This window comes from Rhincodon typus, chromosome 1, assembly GCF_021869965.1.
Source record: "Rhincodon typus isolate 14 chromosome 1, sRhiTyp1.1, whole genome shotgun sequence".
Lineage (NCBI taxonomy): Eukaryota > Metazoa > Chordata > Chondrichthyes > Orectolobiformes > Rhincodontidae > Rhincodon > Rhincodon typus.
In genome coordinates this window covers 168,380,263-168,400,559 of record NC_063332.1, presented here as the reverse complement: position 1 = coordinate 168,400,559, position 20,297 = coordinate 168,380,263, and the positions used below count along the sequence as shown (strand labels likewise).

The 20,297-nt window shown below is 41.4% G+C and overlaps 2 protein-coding genes across 5 annotated transcripts in view; both read left to right on the top strand.

The window, feature by feature from the left end:
• Nucleotides 1–2,570, top strand: part of LOC109935974 (probable E3 ubiquitin-protein ligase HERC3) — a 48,861-nt gene extending 46,291 nt beyond the window's left edge. The window contains exon 25 of the mRNA XM_048615158.1: nt 522–2,570. Within this exon, the coding sequence (XP_048471115.1) occupies nt 522–763 (242 nt within the window). The 3' untranslated portion in view covers nt 764–2,570. The remainder of the gene's footprint in view (nt 1–521) is intronic.
• Nucleotides 2,571–10,212: 7,642 nt separating this feature from the next.
• Nucleotides 10,213–20,297, top strand: part of LOC109935898 (probable E3 ubiquitin-protein ligase HERC3) — a 56,470-nt gene continuing 46,385 nt past the window's right edge. For all 4 annotated transcript variants that reach the window (XM_048615306.1, XM_048615241.1, XM_048615404.1 and 1 more), the window contains exons 1-3: nt 10,213–10,573; nt 16,425–16,581; nt 18,242–18,318. In XM_048615306.1, the coding sequence (XP_048471263.1) occupies nt 10,393–10,573; nt 16,425–16,581; nt 18,242–18,318 (415 nt within the window). In that variant the 5' untranslated portion in view covers nt 10,213–10,392. The remainder of the gene's footprint in view (nt 10,574–16,424; nt 16,582–18,241; nt 18,319–20,297) is intronic.

Sequence of the window (20,297 nt, the reverse complement as noted above, 5' to 3'; positions counted from 1 at the left end):
CCATACACACCTTGTCAAGATACCTCAGCATGTTATATGTTTCAGTCAAGTCACTCCTTAATCTTGTACACTCCAGTGGACACATGCCTAGCTTGTCCAACCTTTGCTCATTTAACATCGAATCCCCTTTCCGAGTATTAATCTGGTAAACATAATCTGAACTGCTTCCAATGTATCTTTGAGGGACTGGCATTAGAGTTGTTCCTTATTGATAGAATATGTGAAATTCCACCTGTCTTAAAGGGCATCTTATTGTTTTAATTGTGCTTTGGGGATCAAGTGCACTTTAAAGATAAGGATATAGAACTAACAGGAGCAGTTGGGGTCTGGAATTTTCTCGGCTTTGTGCAATCACTTCTAATTCACCCACATCAAAGAAGGCCAAAGGTATAGAAATGAAGGCAGAGACTAATGTCAGAGAAACCTGGTACTCATTGAGGCTGATACATGGACCCAAAAATGGACCTGCATAATTATGAATATAACTTTAATCTGAAAGTTTATTCTTTTCTCATTTTCAGCCTTTCTGTCAGGAAGTGAAAGAATCCCAGTGGGTGGGTTTCAGAATTTTAGCATCATGATTCTGAACACCAAGAATGAGGAGCCAGATTCCTCATACCCTCGCGCATACACCTGTGACTTGATCCTGGACCTTCCCAACTATAGCTGCATCGAAATATTGGCAGAAAAGTTACTTCACGCAATGGAATCCTGTGAAGAATTCAATGCACAAGAACTGCAGCTAGAGACTGTGTTTGTTTAACCTGAGAAATGTCGGTGTGATTGACCAGGAATACGTGACTGATTGATTTATCTTTAAAAAATTGCATTAGAACATTTGTTTCATTGCAACACAGAAAACACCCAGTGATTGGATGTGACGTGGCAATAGTTTAAGCTTCTATGATAAAACTGAGACATTTGTTTTATTTTTATTAATTCACAGAACATGACTAGTGATATTAATGCCTGCATTAATTTCCTGAAAGAGGGTGATAGTTAAGAATCAGTCATACCGCTGTGAGTCCAGGCCCATATATTGGCCACACCCAGTAAGGACAGGAGCTATACGTGAACCTGATGGGTTTTCAGAATGACCCACTATTTGCACTTTTTCTCCCCCAGATTTAGCTTCTTGAATTTAAATTCTCAAGCTGTAATGGTGGGATTTTAACTTGTGTTCCTGGATATTCATCCAGTCCTGCTGCATTACTAGACCAGTCATATGATCATGATGCAGCTGTAATCTCTGTATGAAATGTATTGCACTTCACTGTGGGGATGTTTTACAGTAACTATTCATTTCTGGGATGTGGGTGCCACTGTATTGCCCATCCCTAATTGCCATTGGAAAGGTGGTGGTGAGCTGCAGTCCTTGGTGTTTAGGTATGCCCACAGTGCTGTTGTGTAAGGAAGTTCTAGGATTTTGACCCAGTGACAGTGAAGAAATGGCAGTATAGTTCTAAGTCAGGATAGTGTGTGGCTTAGAGGGAAACTGTTTGCCAGTGCTGTTCCCATGCATCTGCTTTCTTTTTGGATGATAAAGGTTGTGGGTTTGGAAGATGATGTTCGAGGAATCCTGGTGAGTTACTGCAGTAAATCTTGTAGCAGATTTGTGCCAATCAATTTCTCATTGATGGTGCCAAACTTCTTGAGCGGTGTTGTAGTTGCATCCACCCAGCCGTGTGGAGAGTAGTCCAACACACTTTCCTGATTTATGCCTTGTAGATGGTGGCCAGGCTTAAGGGAGATTAGAGGTTAGTTGTATGCCTAATGCGCTTACTTAGTGGAACCCATACACAATATTACACAAATTTGGGAGGTAAAGATTGAGAAGATTTTGTTACAGTTATTGGTTTGAGCAAGTTTTTAATCTTGGCTTCATTTTGGGAAAAAAAAACATTTCAATGACCTTTATCTTAATGACTGGAGCAAATTTATAATCTATTGTCAATAAACTTAATGACAAGCTTGCAGTTATTTCGAAGTATAAGTCATGCCATGCCACATTGAATATGTAGCGCAGAAACAAGCCATTCAGACCAACCAATCCATGCCAACATTTATGCTCTATTCATCTACTCTCATCCTTCTTCATCTAACAGAACCAGCATTATCTTGGATACCTGGTGCCCTCATATGCTTATCTTACTCCCACTTAACATTAGCGTACTATTTGTCTCAACTGCTCAGTGTAGTAGAGTTTCAGATTCTCACTCCTCTTCCATTGAAGAAGTTTCTTCTGAATTCTCCATTTGATTTCTCCATCCTCTACTAATTTCTCCAACTTTTCTCTTTGCGCAAGTGTTCTTTCTGTGCTTATTCTATCAAAATTTCTATGAGCCTATTCAAGAGGACATACCTCAGCCTTCTCATCATAACAACAAAAAAAGGCCCAGTCATTCATTGTTTACTATTAAGTATAAGCTCACACTTCTAGAATGAAGAACTGTTTTGGTGCACTTTGCCTTGCAATTGACGCAGTTTGTAAAATATTACTTATTTCCATGTGTAAATAGCTTTTCAAGATTTATTGCAATATTCATAAATAAATGATTTACTGATTTTTATTCCTTGTCTCAGAGGTAGTTATTGAGTGATGCTTTCATTTTTGCAGCCCAGGATTTGCCAGTGGAGTGAGCAAGAAGGTGACTCATTCATTGCCTCCCCTTCCACATGATTGTTGCCTCAGTCTATTGCTGATCTTACGATAACAATGCCTTTTCATTGCTAATCTCAAAGGCACAATTGGATCAACTTGTCACCTGGTTCCTTATGCTTTCTTGAACCTTTCTCAATGTTGTACCGAGAATCTGAACCACCCAAAGTATCGCTGCACACTTCCAAAAAAAGGTGAATACAGTCAGGAACAAACAATCACCATAACAAATTGTGATTCTGACTTCTTGGAAATCTGCTCCCACATCAATTGTTTGGTAGGAAACCTATTATTCTACAAGGTGTATTTTCTCCCCATTTCCTGTTGTTCCCGCATGACCTGTAAACGCATCCTTTTCAAACATTTATTCAAGCACCTTTTGATAGTCACTATTGAATCTGCTTCCACAACACTTTCAGGCAGTGCACATGAGATCACAGCAGATCACGATGTAAACTTTTTCTGCACGTCTCCACCCGGTTTGAATTGCCAATTACTTAATTCTGTGTCCTCTGATTATTTTATGGAGGTTTATAAAATCATGAGGATCATGGATCGGGTAAATAGACAAGGTCTTTTCCCTGGGGTGGGGGAGTCCAAAATTAGAGGGTATAAGTCTAAGGTAAAGGGAAAGATGTAAGAGGGACCTAAGGGACAGAGGGTGGTGCGAGTGTGGAATGAGCTGCCAGAGGAAGTGGTGGAGGCTGATACAATTACAACATTTAAAATGTTATAATTTTAACATTGGATAGGTATATGAATAGGAGCGGTTTAGAGGGATATGGACCAAATGCTGGCAAATGGGTCTAGATTTGTATAGGATATTTGGTTGGTATGGATGAGTTAAACTGAAGGGCCTGTACTGTATATCTCTATGACTCTCTACTGATCCATTCACCAATGAAAGCTTCTCCTTACTCTTGTCAAACTCCTGTTACAATCCAGCTGAAGCAATACTGGACAAGTCAGATTCTAAAGAAAAGCTTAGCTTGATGAAGCTTGACTAATATCTTTTACAAGGTGGTACCGTGGTGGTGAGTCACTGAACATATTCACAAGAGGCTGCTAGTGAATTTTAACAAAACATAAATTTATTATTCCAAAAAAGGGAAACAAAACATATATATATATAAGACAATTCAGAAATATCATCATAAAGAACAGAAGGAAAGACTCAAACATTTTCCCCAGCAATATCCTTTATGGACAATCAATCCCAGTGATGTGTCAGGCCTGTTTTCACCTAGAGTCATAGAGCTGTACAGCATGGAAACTTACCTTTTAGTCCAATTTGTCCATGCTGACCGATATCCCAAATTAATCTAGCCCCATTTGCCAGCATTTTGCCCATATCCCTCCAAACCTTTCCTATTCATGTACTCATCCAGATGCCTTTTAAATGTTGTAATTGTACCAGCCTCCAGCACTTCTCTGGCAAGTCATTCCATCCTCCTGTTTCAAAGTGCCATTGTTTTGGTTTCTTTCTTTCCCCAAAGTTCCAAAACAATGTAGCAGCTCATAAAACAGTCACTACTGCTCCAAACATTCGAGGAAAATCAGCTCTAGCACTGAAAATACCTCAAAAACAAAGCAACTCTTACGCCAGAATGTTCTCCCATCCTCCAAAACTTTAAAATTTCTAATTCAATTGACAATGTTTACTTCACATTCAGCAGATGTGATTTGCTCCATTACTGTATCTCCCTGAGAAATGCAGACACTCATTTCTTTCACTGGTCTCTAAGGAAAATAAAACTCAAGACTTTGATTACAGTTAAGGTTCTAAATAACATATCTACTGTTACAAAGCTTTTCTTCTGATTTGTACCAGCATCTGGCCTCTGGCCCTACTTTTTCTTTCTTTATTTTGTAAATACTCAATAAACACTACAGCAATTATCTCAACACTTAGCTCATCTAATCATTTAGCTTATGTCACATGATTTATTGGAAATGTTGTCTTGAATCATTGCTAAACAATGTGAGTTTTTGACCCTTATCAACACACACCTTCATATAACAGCTGAAAACCAAAAACCTATTTACTTTAGAATCCAAGGACCCACGTAATATTAATGACCTTCATCATACTCTTCATTCTGCCTTTGAGGATTAAAAGAGAATGTTTGCAGAAAGGTTAAGATGAACACACAATGTTGCTACATTTATTGATAAAATAAAGACACCATAGTCCTACCAGACCATAGGGCTGGTCTCTCATACACAGAGATGACTGATTCATAGACAGAGATGGCTGGTGCTGTTTTAACCTGAGGGTCACCACACCATAGGTGAGGAGAGAGGTTGAGACAGAAAGCCCTTTGTGGTAGCCTCAGCTAGCACAGGAATTGAACCCATGCTGTTGGCATCATTCTGCATTACAAACTGACCATCCAGCCAACTGAGAGCCACTGTATCAGTGAAGAATGTCAGATTAATTTTTACACAGCCCCGTATCTCATGAATCAGAATTCTTCCATCATTAAACAGGAAAGGTTGTTCCTAAGGAGACCATTTAAAGTAGTGTAGCACACAGAGAACTCCTGTCACTATATGGCTTTAATGAATAATTCAGCTTATTGCGCATTATAGAAAGCGTTCAGAGTCATAGTATAAAACTAGGAGTTTCCCATTTAAACAGAGATAAGATTATTTTTTTCCTTTCAGGTGGTTGTTAGTCATTGGAATCCCCTTCCTCAAAAGACAGTGGATGCAAAACCTTTATATAGTTTTAAGGCAGAGGGAGGTAGATTCTTGATTACCAAGGAAATGAAAGATTATTAGGGATGTGCAGGAAAGGTTAAAATAAGATCAGTCATGATCTTATTGAATGGCAGAGAAGGATCCAAGGGCCTACTCTTGTTCTTTGTCCAGATGAGTCACAGCAGTGCAAAGGTCAAAGTCAAAACAGCCTCCCATCTACATTAACATTCTGCACCACATTGAGACATGGCATTAGTAACTGAAATATTTCCCCACTCTAGAAACAGTTCTCAGGGCTTTTGCGATGAAGTGGTAGTGTCCCTACCTCTGGGTTTGGAAAACTTAGGGTCAAGTTCTATCAGCCACACAGATGTCATGACATGTACAGATAAGTTAATTTAAAGCAATAATGAAACAGTTTTACACTTAGCCCATCGCGCTACAGATTGTAATATGGGGCAGGACCCTGCAAAGTGACGGGATATCGAGTGGGCAAATATGATTGAAACATTACTCCTCATATTGTTTGATTTTACTTGCCAGTGGTTCACACTGTTGTTCAGAGGTGGTGCCAAATTCCTTAAGTACAGAAAGATATTCTGTGTGTGTGTCTGAGAGACTCTCAAAGGCAGTTTGTTTGAACTTGAGATATAGCAGCTCCAGAAAAGGAATCTTTTTTCTCTGACTGTCTCTGGAGTGAAGGCAAATGCCGAGTGTATTATCACTAGACTATTAATCCAGAAACACAGCTAATGTTCTGGGGACCGGCGTTTAAACCTCGCCACGGCAGATGGTGGAATTTGAATTCAATAAAAATAATCTGGAATTAAGAATCTACTGATGACTGTGAAATTATTGTCGATTGTTGGAAACACCCATCTGGTTCACTAAATAAAAACCAACAGTACTGTGGATGTTGTAAATCCGGAACAAAAACAGAAGTTGCTGGAAAAGCTTAGCAGGACTGGCAGTGTCTGTGAAGAAAAAAAATCAGAGTTAACGTTTCAGGTCCAGTGACCCTTCCTCAGAACTGATGGTAGCTGGGAAAACGTCAGTTTATATGCAGAAAATAGGGAGGGGGATGGGTTAGGGAGTAAATGATAGGATAGAGCCCGAAGAGAGAGAAGAGCAGTTGGCTAGACAAAGGAGTTGATAACAATCTGGCTAGGAGGGTGAATAGTTGTTAACGGGGACTGTTAGTGACTAACAATAGATATTGTGTAATGGTGGGCAATGTAATAACAAGCCCTGGCGTGTGGGCAGGGGGCTAGGACATGGGAGAGTTTAGGCCCTAAAAATTATTGAACTCGATATTGAGTCAGGAGGGCTGCAGGGTCCCCAAGCAGAAAATGAGGTGTTGTTCTTCCAGCTTGCGTTTAGCTTCACTGGAACACTGCAGCAAGTCAGAGACAAAGATGTTGGCCAGGGAATAGTGAGGAAGGAGGAGGTAAGTGGGCATGCACCTTCGCTGATTGCAGGGGAAGGTGCCTGGGGCTGTGGCAGGGTATTAGGGGTGAAGGAAGAGTGAACCAGGGTGGCCCAGAGGGAATAGTCCCTGTGGAAGGTGGGCAAGGGAGGGGAGGGGAATATGTATATGGTGGTGGCATCTCACTGGAGGTGACAGAAATGGCATCTGATGAGCTTTTGGATGTGGATGCTGGTGGGATGGTAGGTAAGGACAAGGGGAACCCTATTGCTGTTGTGGGATGGAAGAGAGGGGGTGAGGGCGGAAGTGCAGGAGATGGGTTGAACCCAGTTGAGGGCCCTGTCAACCACTTTGCTGGGGAATCCCCACTATCCAAGGCCCAAACATACCTTCCAGATGAAGCAACACTTCACCTGCATTTCCCAGAATCTAGTCTACTGCATCTGCTGCTCACAATGTGGTCTCCTCTACACTGGGGAAACGAAGCGTAGACTGGATGACCGCTTCGCAGAACATCTATGTTCTGCTCACAAAATAGACCCTGAGCTACCCATTGCCTGTCACTTTAACACACCACCTGTTCCCTGGCCAACATCTCTGTCTCTGGCTTACTGCAGGGTTCCAGCAAAGCTCAATGCAAGCTGAAAGGACAACACCTCATTTTCTGCTTGGGGACCCTGCAGCCCTCCGGACTCAATATCGAGTTCAATAATTTGTCTAGACAACTGCTCTTCTCTCTCTTCAGGCTCTATCCTATCATTTACCCCCTACCCCATTCCCCTCCCTATTTTCTGCATATAAACTGATGTTTTCCCAGCTGCCACGAGTTCTGAGGGAGGGTCACCGGACCCGAAACGTTAACTCTGATTTTTTCTTCACAGATGCTGCCAGACCTGCTGAGCTTTTCCAGCAACTTCTGTTTTTGTTCCATTGGTTCACTAATGTCTTTTAGGGGAGGAAACTGCCATCCTGACTTGGTCTGGCCTACATATGACTCCAGACCCACAGCAACATAGTCAACTTTCAATTACCCTCTGAAATAGCCTAGCAAGCCATTCAGTTGTACCAATCGCTACAAAGTCTCAAAGAAATGAAACCGGACAGATCACCTGGCATTGACCTAGGCACCAGAAAAGACACTGGCAGAGACAGCCCTGCCAACCCTGTAAAGTTGTCCTCACTAACATCTGGGGGCTAGTGCCAAAATTGGGCCCCTCAGCCCAAACTGGTCCATACTATCGTGTCCACTCAGCTAGTCCAATTGCCCGCATTTGGTCCATATCCCTCTAAACCCTTCCCATCCATGTACCAATCCAAATGTTTTTTATATGTTGCTATAGTACCTGCCTCAACCACTTTCTCTGGCAGCCCATTCTATATATGCACCATTCTCTATGTGAAGAAGTTGCCCATCAGGTCCTTCTCAAATCTTTCCCCTCTCACCTTTAAACTATGCCCTCCAGTTTTCAATTCCCATCCCTGGGAAAAAGACTATACACATTCATCCTATCCATGCCCCTCATGATTTTATACACCTCAATAAGGCCACCCCTCATTCTCCTACGTTCCAAGGAATAAAGTCCTATCCTGGCCAACCTCTCCCTATAACTCAGGCCTATTAGTCCTGGCAACATCCTTGTAAATCTTTGCACACTTTCCAGTTTAACTATGTCTTTCCATTAATATGTTGACCAAAACTGTACGCAGTACTCCAACTGTGGCCTCATCAATGACATACACAACTGTACCATAATGTCCCAACTTCTATACTCAATGCCTTGACCAATAAAGGCCAGCATGCTAAATGCCTTCTTCACCACCCTATCTACCTGTGATGCTGCTTTCAATGAAGTCCTTGTACTCCTAGGTCCCTGCATTCCACAACACTCCTCAGGTCCTTACCATTTACTGTATAAGTCCTACCCTGATTTGACTTTCCAAAGTGCTACACCTCACACTTATCTGTATTGAATTGCATTTGCCAATCCTCAGCCCACTTCTCTATCTGACCAAGATCCCTCTGTAATTTTTGATAACCTTCCTCGCCAATGATACCTCCTAATTTTGTATCATCCATAAACTTACTAATTGGGATGGTGTTGCCCTGGGAGTCCTCAACATTGACTCAGTACCCCATAAAAATTGGATTTTCCCTTCTCTTGGTTGCCAGTTGTTCAAAGGGCATGTAATAAAGTGAATGGAAAGGGGAGTGGATTGGAAAGTTGGGTTCAGTAGGTCAATCCTACATGAGAAAAGTACATTTGTGCTGCTTCATAGCTCAAACCAGCCAGTAATACTAACTCCACCTTCTAGGTGAAAGTACTTCTTTCAGTCCAATCTACAGCGTTCGCTGCTCACAAATCCGTCTCCTTTATATTGGCAAGAGCAAACCCGCTCTCGGTGACTGCTTCGTGGAACACTTCCGCTCTTGTCCAACGTCCCAGTTGCTTGCAATTTCAATAACCCACCTTGCCCTCGTACTAACATTTCTGTCCTGGGCCAGCTACAGTGCTCCAACAAAACATAACACAAGTGCTAGGTACAAAACCTTATTTTCCGGTTAGTCACTGCCTTGAGGTCTCAATATTGAATTCCATAACTTCAGAAACATACTGCATTTTGACTGTTCTCCATTTTTCTTACATTCCCCCAACCTCTCAAACCCTTGCATAATTTTTATTCGCAGCATCCATCAGTTCTGAGGAAGGGTCACTGAACCCGAAACGTTAATTCCGATTTCTCTCCACAGATGCTGCCCAGACCTGCTGAGCTTTTCCAGCAATTTCCGTTTTTGTTTGTGCTTGTGAAGTTTGTGTCTTGTTTACTGCGCTCTTAGTAGACAGAACCCATTCTCTCCCTTTCACACCTTAATTCACACCCATTTTACATCTTTTTTTTCTCTTTCTCCACCTCCAACGAGCCCCTTGTCTTTGGCGCTGAGCCTCTGTGTAAGAATAAAATAAATTCCAAAACCTCTCAATTCTGAAGGAGTCATCCTGGAATCGAAACATTAACTCTGTTTTCTCTCCAGAGAGAAAAGAAAAGGTGCTGCCAGACCCGCTGGGTTTCTCCAGAATTCTTTGTCTGTTTTAGATATTCAGCATCCGCAGTATCTCACTTGTTTACGAACAAGAGTGGTTTCTTTTTGATTGTTTGTATGGGATCTGTTTAGTTGTTCAGTATCGATTTTCATTCGCCAACTTTACTCCTAGTTAATCAATTGGCTTCAGATTACGTTTCAGTTCCAGTTCCCTTTCATCATTCCATCAGCACGGTCAGTCGGGAAATGGAAACTTAATGCAGTAGCTCAATACAGTTGGAAGGTTACTCCCCAAAACAACTCAAAATTCTCGTTGCCATTGGCTCGTATTGCTGGCTCAGAGGCGGAGCCAAAGGAAGGGAATTTCCCAAACAACTAAATATACTGTGTGTGTGTATGAGTCCAACAGAGAGATTGTCAAAGGCAGTATTGGTTCAGCCCCGGAAACAGGAATATTTTATATCTGACTCTCTCTGGGTTGAGTTATTCTTTTCTTCTCTCTCGGTTCCCGATTGTTAGAAGGGGAATAATAAAACAGGCAGCGAGAGAGAGAGAGGAGGGAGGATGTTGTGTTGGGGGGAGTTGGGCTCAGCGAGCGGACAGAATCCTTGCTCTCAGTCAGAGGAGATTCTCAAAGGAGAGAGGGTTCATCATGTTTGCAGCCGGGAAGGAGTCACTGTGTTTGTGTTGAAAAACGGAAAAGTTTACACCAAAGCCCGCGGACGGAAGCGAAAATCAAAATCGGGTGAGGAGACAGAAATATTACAATCCTGTCTATAAGAGGAAGGAGAATTGTTTAATATTGAATGGTTATACATGTAAAGATATATGTATCAATTTAGACATATTGCAAAGCAAATGACGCGTTCAAAGTTTGCATCTAACTATATATGGAGTAGAGACCCTGTAATGTCAATATTAAATTCTTGTCAAGAATTGTGTTTTCTTCATCCGTTGGTCTCTGGATGAGTCAGCACTTATTGCCCATCCCTTGTTAACCGTTTGTTAGTGACTTGTGTTACAATCTGATAATTCATTCAAGTAAAATTGGCCCAGGAATTGTATTTAATGTTTATTTTAATGCTGTGCCCGAGCCCCACGTTGTATTTGTCTAACTGTGTTTGTGTGTCAGTTATAATGTGGGCATCGGTTATAATGTGGGTTTTGAGTATAATGTGGACATCAACCGTAAGTTAGTTATCGGTTAGAATATAGTTGATGGTTGGGACGTGATTATTGGTTGTAACGTGGGTGTCGATTGTATAATACAGGCTCACTGTGTCTGGGTTTTAAGTGCAGTTTCCAGAGAGTTGTGATATCTTTTTCCCACATAACTCTTTCCTTGCTACATTTCTTGCTACATCTCTAAACTACATTTCTTTATTTTTGATTGTGGCATCTTTCGGTTTCGTTTCTCAGCCACAGGGACAGCTGCAGCAATGACTCAGAGTCCTGCTCTCAACCGCCTCCAAAAACTGACTCAGTTTGATCTGTTCATGCAAACAGAGACAACAATATCTTTGTTGAAACAAACAAACATTCGGTCATACTTGTAAATTCGCAGAGGGTTTCATCATCATCCAAACTCTACAGTGTGGAAAGAGGCCCTTCGGCCCAACTTAGTCCACACCAACACTCAGAGCATCCCACCTAGGCCCATCCCCCTATAACCTACACATCCCTGAACAATACAGGCAATTTTTAGCATGGCGAATCCACCTAACCTGCACATCTTTGGACTGTGGGAGGAAACTGGAGCCCCAGAGGAAGCCCACGCAGACACAGGGAGAATATGCAAACTCCACACAAGGGAGTCCAAGGGTAGAATCGAACCCGGGTCCCTGGTGCTGTGAGGTAGCAGTGCTAACCACTGAGCCACCGTGATCTGGTTTGGAGCAATAATATTTGTCTCAAAGTGAAATGTTGCCTTAATCACACCATCAGACATGATTTTAAGCCTCCAGGTGGCTGGGCAGTTATTATTGCCCAGGGCTCATGACCCACCAAGGGGTAATTAGTTGGCATTTTAACCAACAACAACAGGAATATGACAAGGACACTCATCAAAATCCTGTGGGTCTTTTTTTAAGATTAGCAAATCAGCAGCTAACTCATTTTGTCCTGTTACTTCTTAATATCATTTAATACGGCTTTTCTTCCATCTTGCTCTACTCTCCATTATCTCCTTGTTTACCTACCCCTTTTATATCTGTCTTTCTCTGGGTTCCATCTCCACGTGTCCACTCACCTCTCCCCAAGACCCCAACTCAGCTTCAGCATCAATGCCACTTCCTCCCAGCTGCTAACAGTTCTGAATAAGGGTCACTGGGCAGAAACATTACCTCTGTTTTCTTCCCACAATGCTGCCAGACCTGCTGAATTTCTCCAGCAGTTCCTGGTTGTGGGAGTCATTAAAATCTCCCAGGTCTCGCTCCTGCGGGCAGCTGATGCATTTCTAGCCATAGGTTTTTGGGGAATGATTTTGATTAAAAAGGGAAGGAATTGAGTTACAAATAGAAATTGTTCCTTTTCTGACCTCCCTCCATGTTGCCGACCAAATTATTCTGGAGAGAAACCTGCAGGGATGCTAATGGCTTGGCCAGCTTTTATTGTCCACCCATAGTTGCAATAAGACCATTAGAACAGGAACACTGGTAGGCCATTTGAGCCTGCTCCACCATTCAGTGGGATCATGGATGATCCAACACTCCTCATATCCATTTTCCTGCCCCATCTCCTTTACCTTTGATTTCTCTACTGATCAAGAATCTCTCAGCCTTAAATATAGCAAGAGAGTGCAAACGCTGGGAGAGGAGCTAAGTGTGGGAGTTTAGGCAAGAGGGTTGGGAGGCATTGTTGTGATTTGTTCTGACCATTTTTGCAAGGGGCTGCTTTGTGGCTGAGAAGGTTAGATTGAAGGGTGGGTCTAGGTGAATACTGGGCTTTGTTGAGGAGGACAAGCAGCAGTAAGGTAAGGGCAAGGTAAGTGTAAGACTGCTAGTTGTTAAAGGTGCAGAGATGGCAGTCAGTAGAGTGGCATGCACCTCCTGTTGGATGTGGGAGATCAGGGAGCAGTCGACTGTCCCTGGTCTTGATGTCTGCAGAATGTGTGTCTGGTTGTACCCCTCTCAGACCACGTGGATCGGTTGGAGCAGCAATTGGAAGCACTGAGGAGCATGCAGGAGGCAGACAGTGAGATAGATAGTAGCTGCAGGGAGTTGGTCACACAGCAGGTACAGTCAGGTAAATGGGTAACTGCCAGGAGAGGTAGGCACGGAGCACAGGAGTCTCCTGTGGCTATCCCCCTCACAAACAAGAATACCATTTTAGATACTGCTGGGCAGGATAGCCTCTCAGGGAAAAATAGCAGCAGCAGCCAGGTCTTTGGCACCATGACTGGTTTTGCTGAAAAGAAAGGTATGGCAAAGTCCAAGCAATCAATTGTGAATACAATAAGATTCTTATCAACTGGACCAATGGGCCGAGGAATGCCATATGGAGTTTAATTTAAATAAATCCAATGTATTTCATTTTGGTAAGACAAATCTGGGTAGGATTTACACATTTAATGATAGGGCCCTAGGGACTTGTCGAACAGAGAGACCTAGGGGTGCAAGTACATAATTCCTTGGAAGGTAGACAGGGTGATGAAGAAGGTGTTTGTCATACTTGCCTTCATTGGTCAGAGAACTGAGTGCAGGTCTTGGAATATCATGTTACAGCTGTACAAGACATTGGTAAGGCCATGTCTAGTGTGCTGCATGGAATTCTGGTCACCCTGCTATAGGAAGGATGTTATCAAACTGGAAAGGGTGCAAAAAAGATTTACAAGGATATTACGAGACTAAAGAGTTTCAGTTATAAGGAGAGGCTGGGATATTTTTCCTGGAACGTAGGAGACTGAGGAGTGACCTTATAAAGGTTTATAAAGTCATGAGGGGCTTAGATAAGATGGATAGCCATGGTCTTTTGCCCAGGATAGGGGAATGCAGAATTAGAGGGCATGGGTTTACGGTGAGAGGGGAGAGATTTAAAAGAGATCTGATGGGCAAATTTTTCACACAGAGGGTAATGCATGGATGAAACAAGCTGCCAGAGGATACGAAAGGTATAGAGGGATATGGGCCAAACACAGGCAAATAGTACTAGTTCAATTTAGGATACCATATCAGCGTGGACAAGTTGAGCCAAAAGGTCTGTTTCTATGCCATATAACTCTATGACTCTACCCGCATAGCTCTCTCAGATAACAAGTTCCAAAGATTCACAACCCTCTGACAGAAAGAATTTCTCCTCATCTCAATCTTAAATTGGCGCCTCTTTATTCTGAGACTGTGCTGTCTGGTCTTAGACTCTCCCATGAGGAGAAACACCTTCTCAGCATTTACCCTGTCAGGCCCTCTTAAGAATCACATATGTGTTTCAATTAGATCACTTTCATTATTCGAAGTTTCAGTGAGTAGAGTCCCAACCTGTTTAGCTTTTGCTTATAAGACAATCCCTTCATGCCAGGGATCATCCTATGAATGTTTTCAAAACAGCCTCCAATGAAATTATATCTTTTCTTAAATAAGGGGACAAAAACTGATCATATTACTTCAAATTACTCTCACCAAAACCTTGCACAGTTGCAGTAAAATTTCCCTAGTCTTACACTCCAACTCCCTTGAAATAAAAGCCAATATTCCATGAGCCTTACTGATTATCTGCTGCATTTGTGTGCCAGCTTTCTGTGTTTCATGTACAAGTACCCTCAAGTCCCTTTGTTTTGCAGCTTTCTACAGATTTTTCTCCATTTAAATAATAGTCTGTTATTTTATTCTCCCTTGAAAAATTAACAACATCACATTTTCCCTCATTATAGTCCATTTGCCAATTTTTTGCCCACTTACCTAACTTATCAATATGTCTCTATAAACTGTTGAGAAGGTGGTGGTGAGCTGCCTTCTATGTGCTATGTGCTATGTGCTGTTGGTGGTCCCACAGTGCGGTTTATGAGGGAATTCAAGGATTTTGACCCAGTGACAGTGAAGGAACGACGACATATTTTCAAGTCAGGATAGTGAGTGGCTGCAGCCGCAGAAGATATAACACCTATCTGTTTACATCCTCCCTCCTCAGTTTCCAAGGACCCAAACACACCTTCCAGGTGAAGCAGCACTTTACCTGCACTTCACATAATCTAGTCTACTGCATTAACTGCTCACAATGTGGTCCCTTCTGCATTGGGGAAACGAAGCATACACTGGATGACTACTTTGCATAACACTTGCGTTCTGTTTGCAAGAATGAGCCTGAGCTTCCAGTTGCCTGCCGCTTCTACACACCACCCTGTTCCCTGGCCAACATCTCTGCCTCAGACTTGCTGCAGTGCTCCAGCAAAGCTCAGTGCAAGCTGGAAGAACAGCAGTTTGTTTTCTGCTTTGGGACCTTGTAGCCTACCGGACTCAACGTCGAGTTCAATAACTTTAGTGCTTGAGCTCTTCCATGTCCTTAACCCAACGCCCACACACCAGACCTTGTTATCACACAGTCTACTATTATACACAACCCATTGTTAGCCACAAACAGTCCCCATTAATAGCTATTCACTCTCCCAGCCAGATCGTTATCCACTCCTTTATCTGTCCAACTGCTCTTCTGTCTCTTTTGCCTCTATCCCCACCTATCATTTACTTCTTGTCCCTCCCCCACCCTATCTTCTGCATATAAACTGACATTTTCTTAGCTACCGTCAGTTCTGAGGAAGGATCTCTCAACCAAAAATGTTAACTCTGATTTCTGTCCACAGATGCTGCAATTTCTATTTTAGTTTGTGCTTGTGTCTTAGCAGGGAGCTTGCAAGTGGTGCTGTTCCCATGTAACTGCTGCCCTTGTCCTTCTAGATAGTAGTGATTTTGGGTTTGGAAGGTGCTATCTAAGAATTTTTGACTCAGCATCACATTCTATTGGGAATGGAGTTTCCGATCTTTACAACCCCTTTTTAAAGAGGTATTTCCTAACTTCATTTTCAAATGGCCTGGTTCTTGTAATCAAATGCAACCTGACATGATAATCTAATCCTTGAAACCTTAATATAATTCCAGTAAAGTGACAAATATTGTAACAACCACATTTTTTAAGTAACTTGGCAGCAACAAGGCATAACTTATTCTAAGTTGAACTTGTTGGTTCTCCATTTTCTATATATAGTTTTATATTTACTGTTGTAATGTATGCTAACTAACAAGGTTGACACTTATTGTGCATCCTGTCCTGCAAATACTTGGTCGCACTTGATGTCATGTTTTGACATGAGTAAGAGGCTTCTTGGGCCATTTTAGGGTTGACGACCCAATGGGCCAAATGGCCTAATTCTGTTCCTATATCTTTTGGTCTTGTGGAATATCATTGATGTGGGACTGGAGTTACTTTTAGTCACTAACTATAGACAGTAGATCTCCTTTCCCAAAGGACTTTGTGAATGAGATGGCTTTTTTAAAAAAAAAAATTTCAAATTCTCAAACTGTAACGATGGAATTCAATCTCACATCTGGGGATTACGTAACCATTTTAACCTCAAATAATAATATTTTGCTTTTGTTCTTTCCCTGTAGGAAGTTTTGTTCACTTCAAAGAGCAGAAAATCCACTTTGCCGACAGTGGGTCATCCCACATCCTGTTCCTTTCCAAGACCGGAAGTCTTTATTATAGTGAAGTAAACTCAAAGCAACTTGAAGCTCAGGCAAAGGAGTTCTCCATACTGAAACCACAGTAAGAGTCATATTATTTCTGGTGGCTTTTATGTGAAAAATAATGGATAATTTGTTTGGTTCTGCAGCGTCATGTTGTAAACTGAATTGCTATCAGTGTTAGAAGATGGCAGAGTGATGACAGAATTTAGCCCTTCAAGGTATCAAGTCACCATAGTCTTACCAGACCATAGGCTGCTCTCTCATTAGAGAAAGACCACTGGTGGTGAATTAACCTGAGGGCCACCATTCCTCAGGTGAGGGGAGAGGTTGAGAAGGAGAGTCCTTCATGGTAACCTCAGCTGGTGATGGGAATTGAACATCACACTGCTTCGCAAACCAGCTACCCAGCCAACTGAGTTAAACCAACCCCCATTTAGCCCTTAGATGACTCAATAGCCAATTTAATGTTCCATATCAGTACTGCATCACCGTCATTGTTATCAGCTGTCCTTTAATTCAAAGGGAGCGTCTATTCAGGGTCTTTGAGTTTCTGCCATCAGTCTTCATATGACTGAATAGGTTGATTTTAAGCCCACAGATCTTTAGCCGCACTCTGTAGGATGTCCCGCATAGTACTGGGATGTGGAGTACAGGATTCCTCCCTGTTGCTGATCTTTCGGACATTGTGAATCAAAGCTTGAGGGACATGTTGCTTGATTCAGCTTGAGGGACACGTTGCCACCATTCTGAAAAGTTGGTAATAAGCTCCACCCAATCATTAATGTCAATGCTGTGGTGTTTTAAGGAGAGTTTCAACAGGTCTTTGAAGCAATTTTTTTTGCCCTCATCTAGAACATTGGCCACTCGAGAGTTGAGATAACAGGGTCTGGCAGTCAGGATGTGGCTTTAAACCATTGTATAGTGTCCTATACATCAAAGTTCATTTTGTAGCAGATTTGCCTGAATGCTTTGAGAGCTGGTTTTAAGAAGGATATTAGCATTTTGATAATCTTCCCACTGCCTGCAAAATGTGTGGCAGGAGCATTGCTGATGGAATTTCTCCAGTGCCCTTATGTATAACTGATAAGGTCTTACAAACTAGCTGTGGTGATAACAGTGATCCTGAACACCAGGAAGACATTTTAGGACTGCAGAGCTTTTCAATGTCAAACACTTGGTCTCTCCTATGTGACAGCACTCCTGAAACATCAGCATTAATTTTGTGCTCAACATTACAACTTGCTACATTAGAAGACAAGAGTGCCACCAGCTGAACCAAGGCTGACTCACTAACTCACTTTGGTGGGTTTGGCAACTGTTTATCCAGTGATATATTTCAAATAAGCAGTATGATCCTGTAGGCATTGTACTGCTTACGAAATTCATGCAGAGACACAAGGACAACAAAAAATATGTTGGTGCTGGTTACATTTTAAAAGTCCAATGATGATGTACTATAAACGTGGGTTAGAAAAAAATTTTTAAAGTCCTCCCAAAAAATTAAATAAACGAGAAACATTACTAAGAAAAAAATCAGAAATGGTGATTTATTTTTTAAAAGAAAATCATTCCTGAGAATTGGGCATCACTGACTGGGCCAACAGTTATCTTCCATTCCAAGGTGGTAGTGAACTGCCTCTGAAGCCCATTTGCTGTAGCTAGACCACCAATGTTATTCAGGATAGAGTTCTAAGATGTTGGTTGAATTTGCATTCTGATTCTGTTCTATTTATGTTTAGGTTACTTAAGGGTTTGAATGACAGAAATGTCATTCAAGTGGCCTGTGGAAACAATCACTCACTGGCATTGACCAAAGGTAAAATTTAGTCTTGAACATCATTGTAACATAATAAAAGTGGGTTAAAATTATTACGCTATGCATCTAGACCTGTTGCGAACTAGGTCCGCCTTTAGCATCATAAAAGACTTGCATATTCAGTGATTAATACTGGAAAAATAAATTGTCTTCAGTCAGCTTATGATATACCTTTGAAGCAGGATGGATTTGAACTTTAACCTTAGATTTAGGAACACCAGCACGGCATGTAACAGCCTTTCATTAAAAGTCAGATTTTTGCAATAGTTATGTGGAAAAACAAACCCTGCAAAGGAAGAAGTTTGAAAATATGGCTATTGGCTGAATATAGTATTACCTATCATACATTACAATAGTGGCTTCATTTCCAAAATACTTCATTGACTTTAGGATATATTGTGGACATAAAAGGCACTATGTAAAGTCAAGTATTTTTATAAATATATAACACAAAATAATGCATGCAATAATTTTGCCTTTTTGTACCTAAAACTTGAAAAGATTTAACTGACTTTCTTTTTCTATCATCCTTAGTTATCTTGACCTTCTGGTTTAGCACAACTGAGTGACTTATCAGGCCACTACAGAGGGCAGTGAAAAGATTGATTTATATTTGCAGCATTTAAGAAAAAAATTGAATTTAAATTCTAAAAATGGCAGGTTGAGATTAGAAATCTGTTATAAAAAGGACTGAAACTACTTTATTGCCAAACCTATGTAAAAGGAGATAATAAAGAACAGTGTCCATCCATCTGTCACTTGTTTGCATCCGAGGACAGGTCCTAACTCAAGTCCCATACAGATGATACAGTTTGGAATGCTAGACGAGGTGGTTTCTTTTGTGTAAAATACTGGAAAAATAAATTGTCTTTAGTCAGCTTATGACACACCTTTGAAGCAGATTGGATTTGAACTTTAACCTTAGATTTAGGGACACCAGCATGGCACTGTAACAGCCTTTCATTAAAAGTCAGCTTTTGGCATTCACTGATATGTCAGTTGCTGCAGGATCCTGGAGCAACCTTGTGATGATGTCACAGAGCTGCACATCACCATGTATAAATAACACAGTGTGGGTTGAGTTAGAACTTTCTCCACCAGGTGAAATTATAGGATGGTAATGAAAACACAAGGAAGATACGTTTGTCCTTAGGAAATGTTATTATAAGCCATAGCCTGAAGTATCTATGATTAACTTGTATAGCAGTATTTAGGACTAATGCACGATAGATAGTAATGCTTTGAAGTCTAAATCTGAACACAGGTCTTGACATTGTCTTCTCCTCAATCAGTCTATCTCAAATGCAAAATCATAGTGGGGCATCACACCACGCAATAAAATAACCTCACATAGCCTTCCTCATTATTTAATATTTTACAATATCTTCCCCAGGGCAACAGCAACTAAAAGTAAAAAGGCCCATCTACCTTTTACTATGGGATAAATGTAGCACAATTATTTTACACTTGTACCCCTATTGCAGCACTAAGAGTTAGTGCTGTGGTCTCTAGGGCTATCTGTAGCAGGATCTGAGCTCAACCTTTTCTGACTCAGAAACTAGTATCAATTGAACCAATGGTTTCTACATTTTTGATGTGCACAGTATGCTGGAAGCAAACATCATATGTAGAGACCATTCAAAGATGGACACATTAAGTGATTTATAGCTTTATTTAGAGCTAATTTCCGTCAAGACTAATATCTCCTGAAAACTTCTGTTCGCTGACTTCAAGCTACCCAATCCCACAAACACATAAGCCTTGGGTGTGTAGGCTTAACATAGCCATCCCAGACAGAAAGAAACTACTGGAGAATATTACCTTCTTTAAAGTAGCCTGCTTAATTTAAATAAATCTTAGCTATACTAAGCCATATTTTAAGGATAACACAGTGTGGAGCTGGAGGAACACAGTAGGCCAGGCAGCATCAGAGGAGCAGGAAAGTTGACGTTTCAGGTCGGGACCCTTCTTCAGAAAGA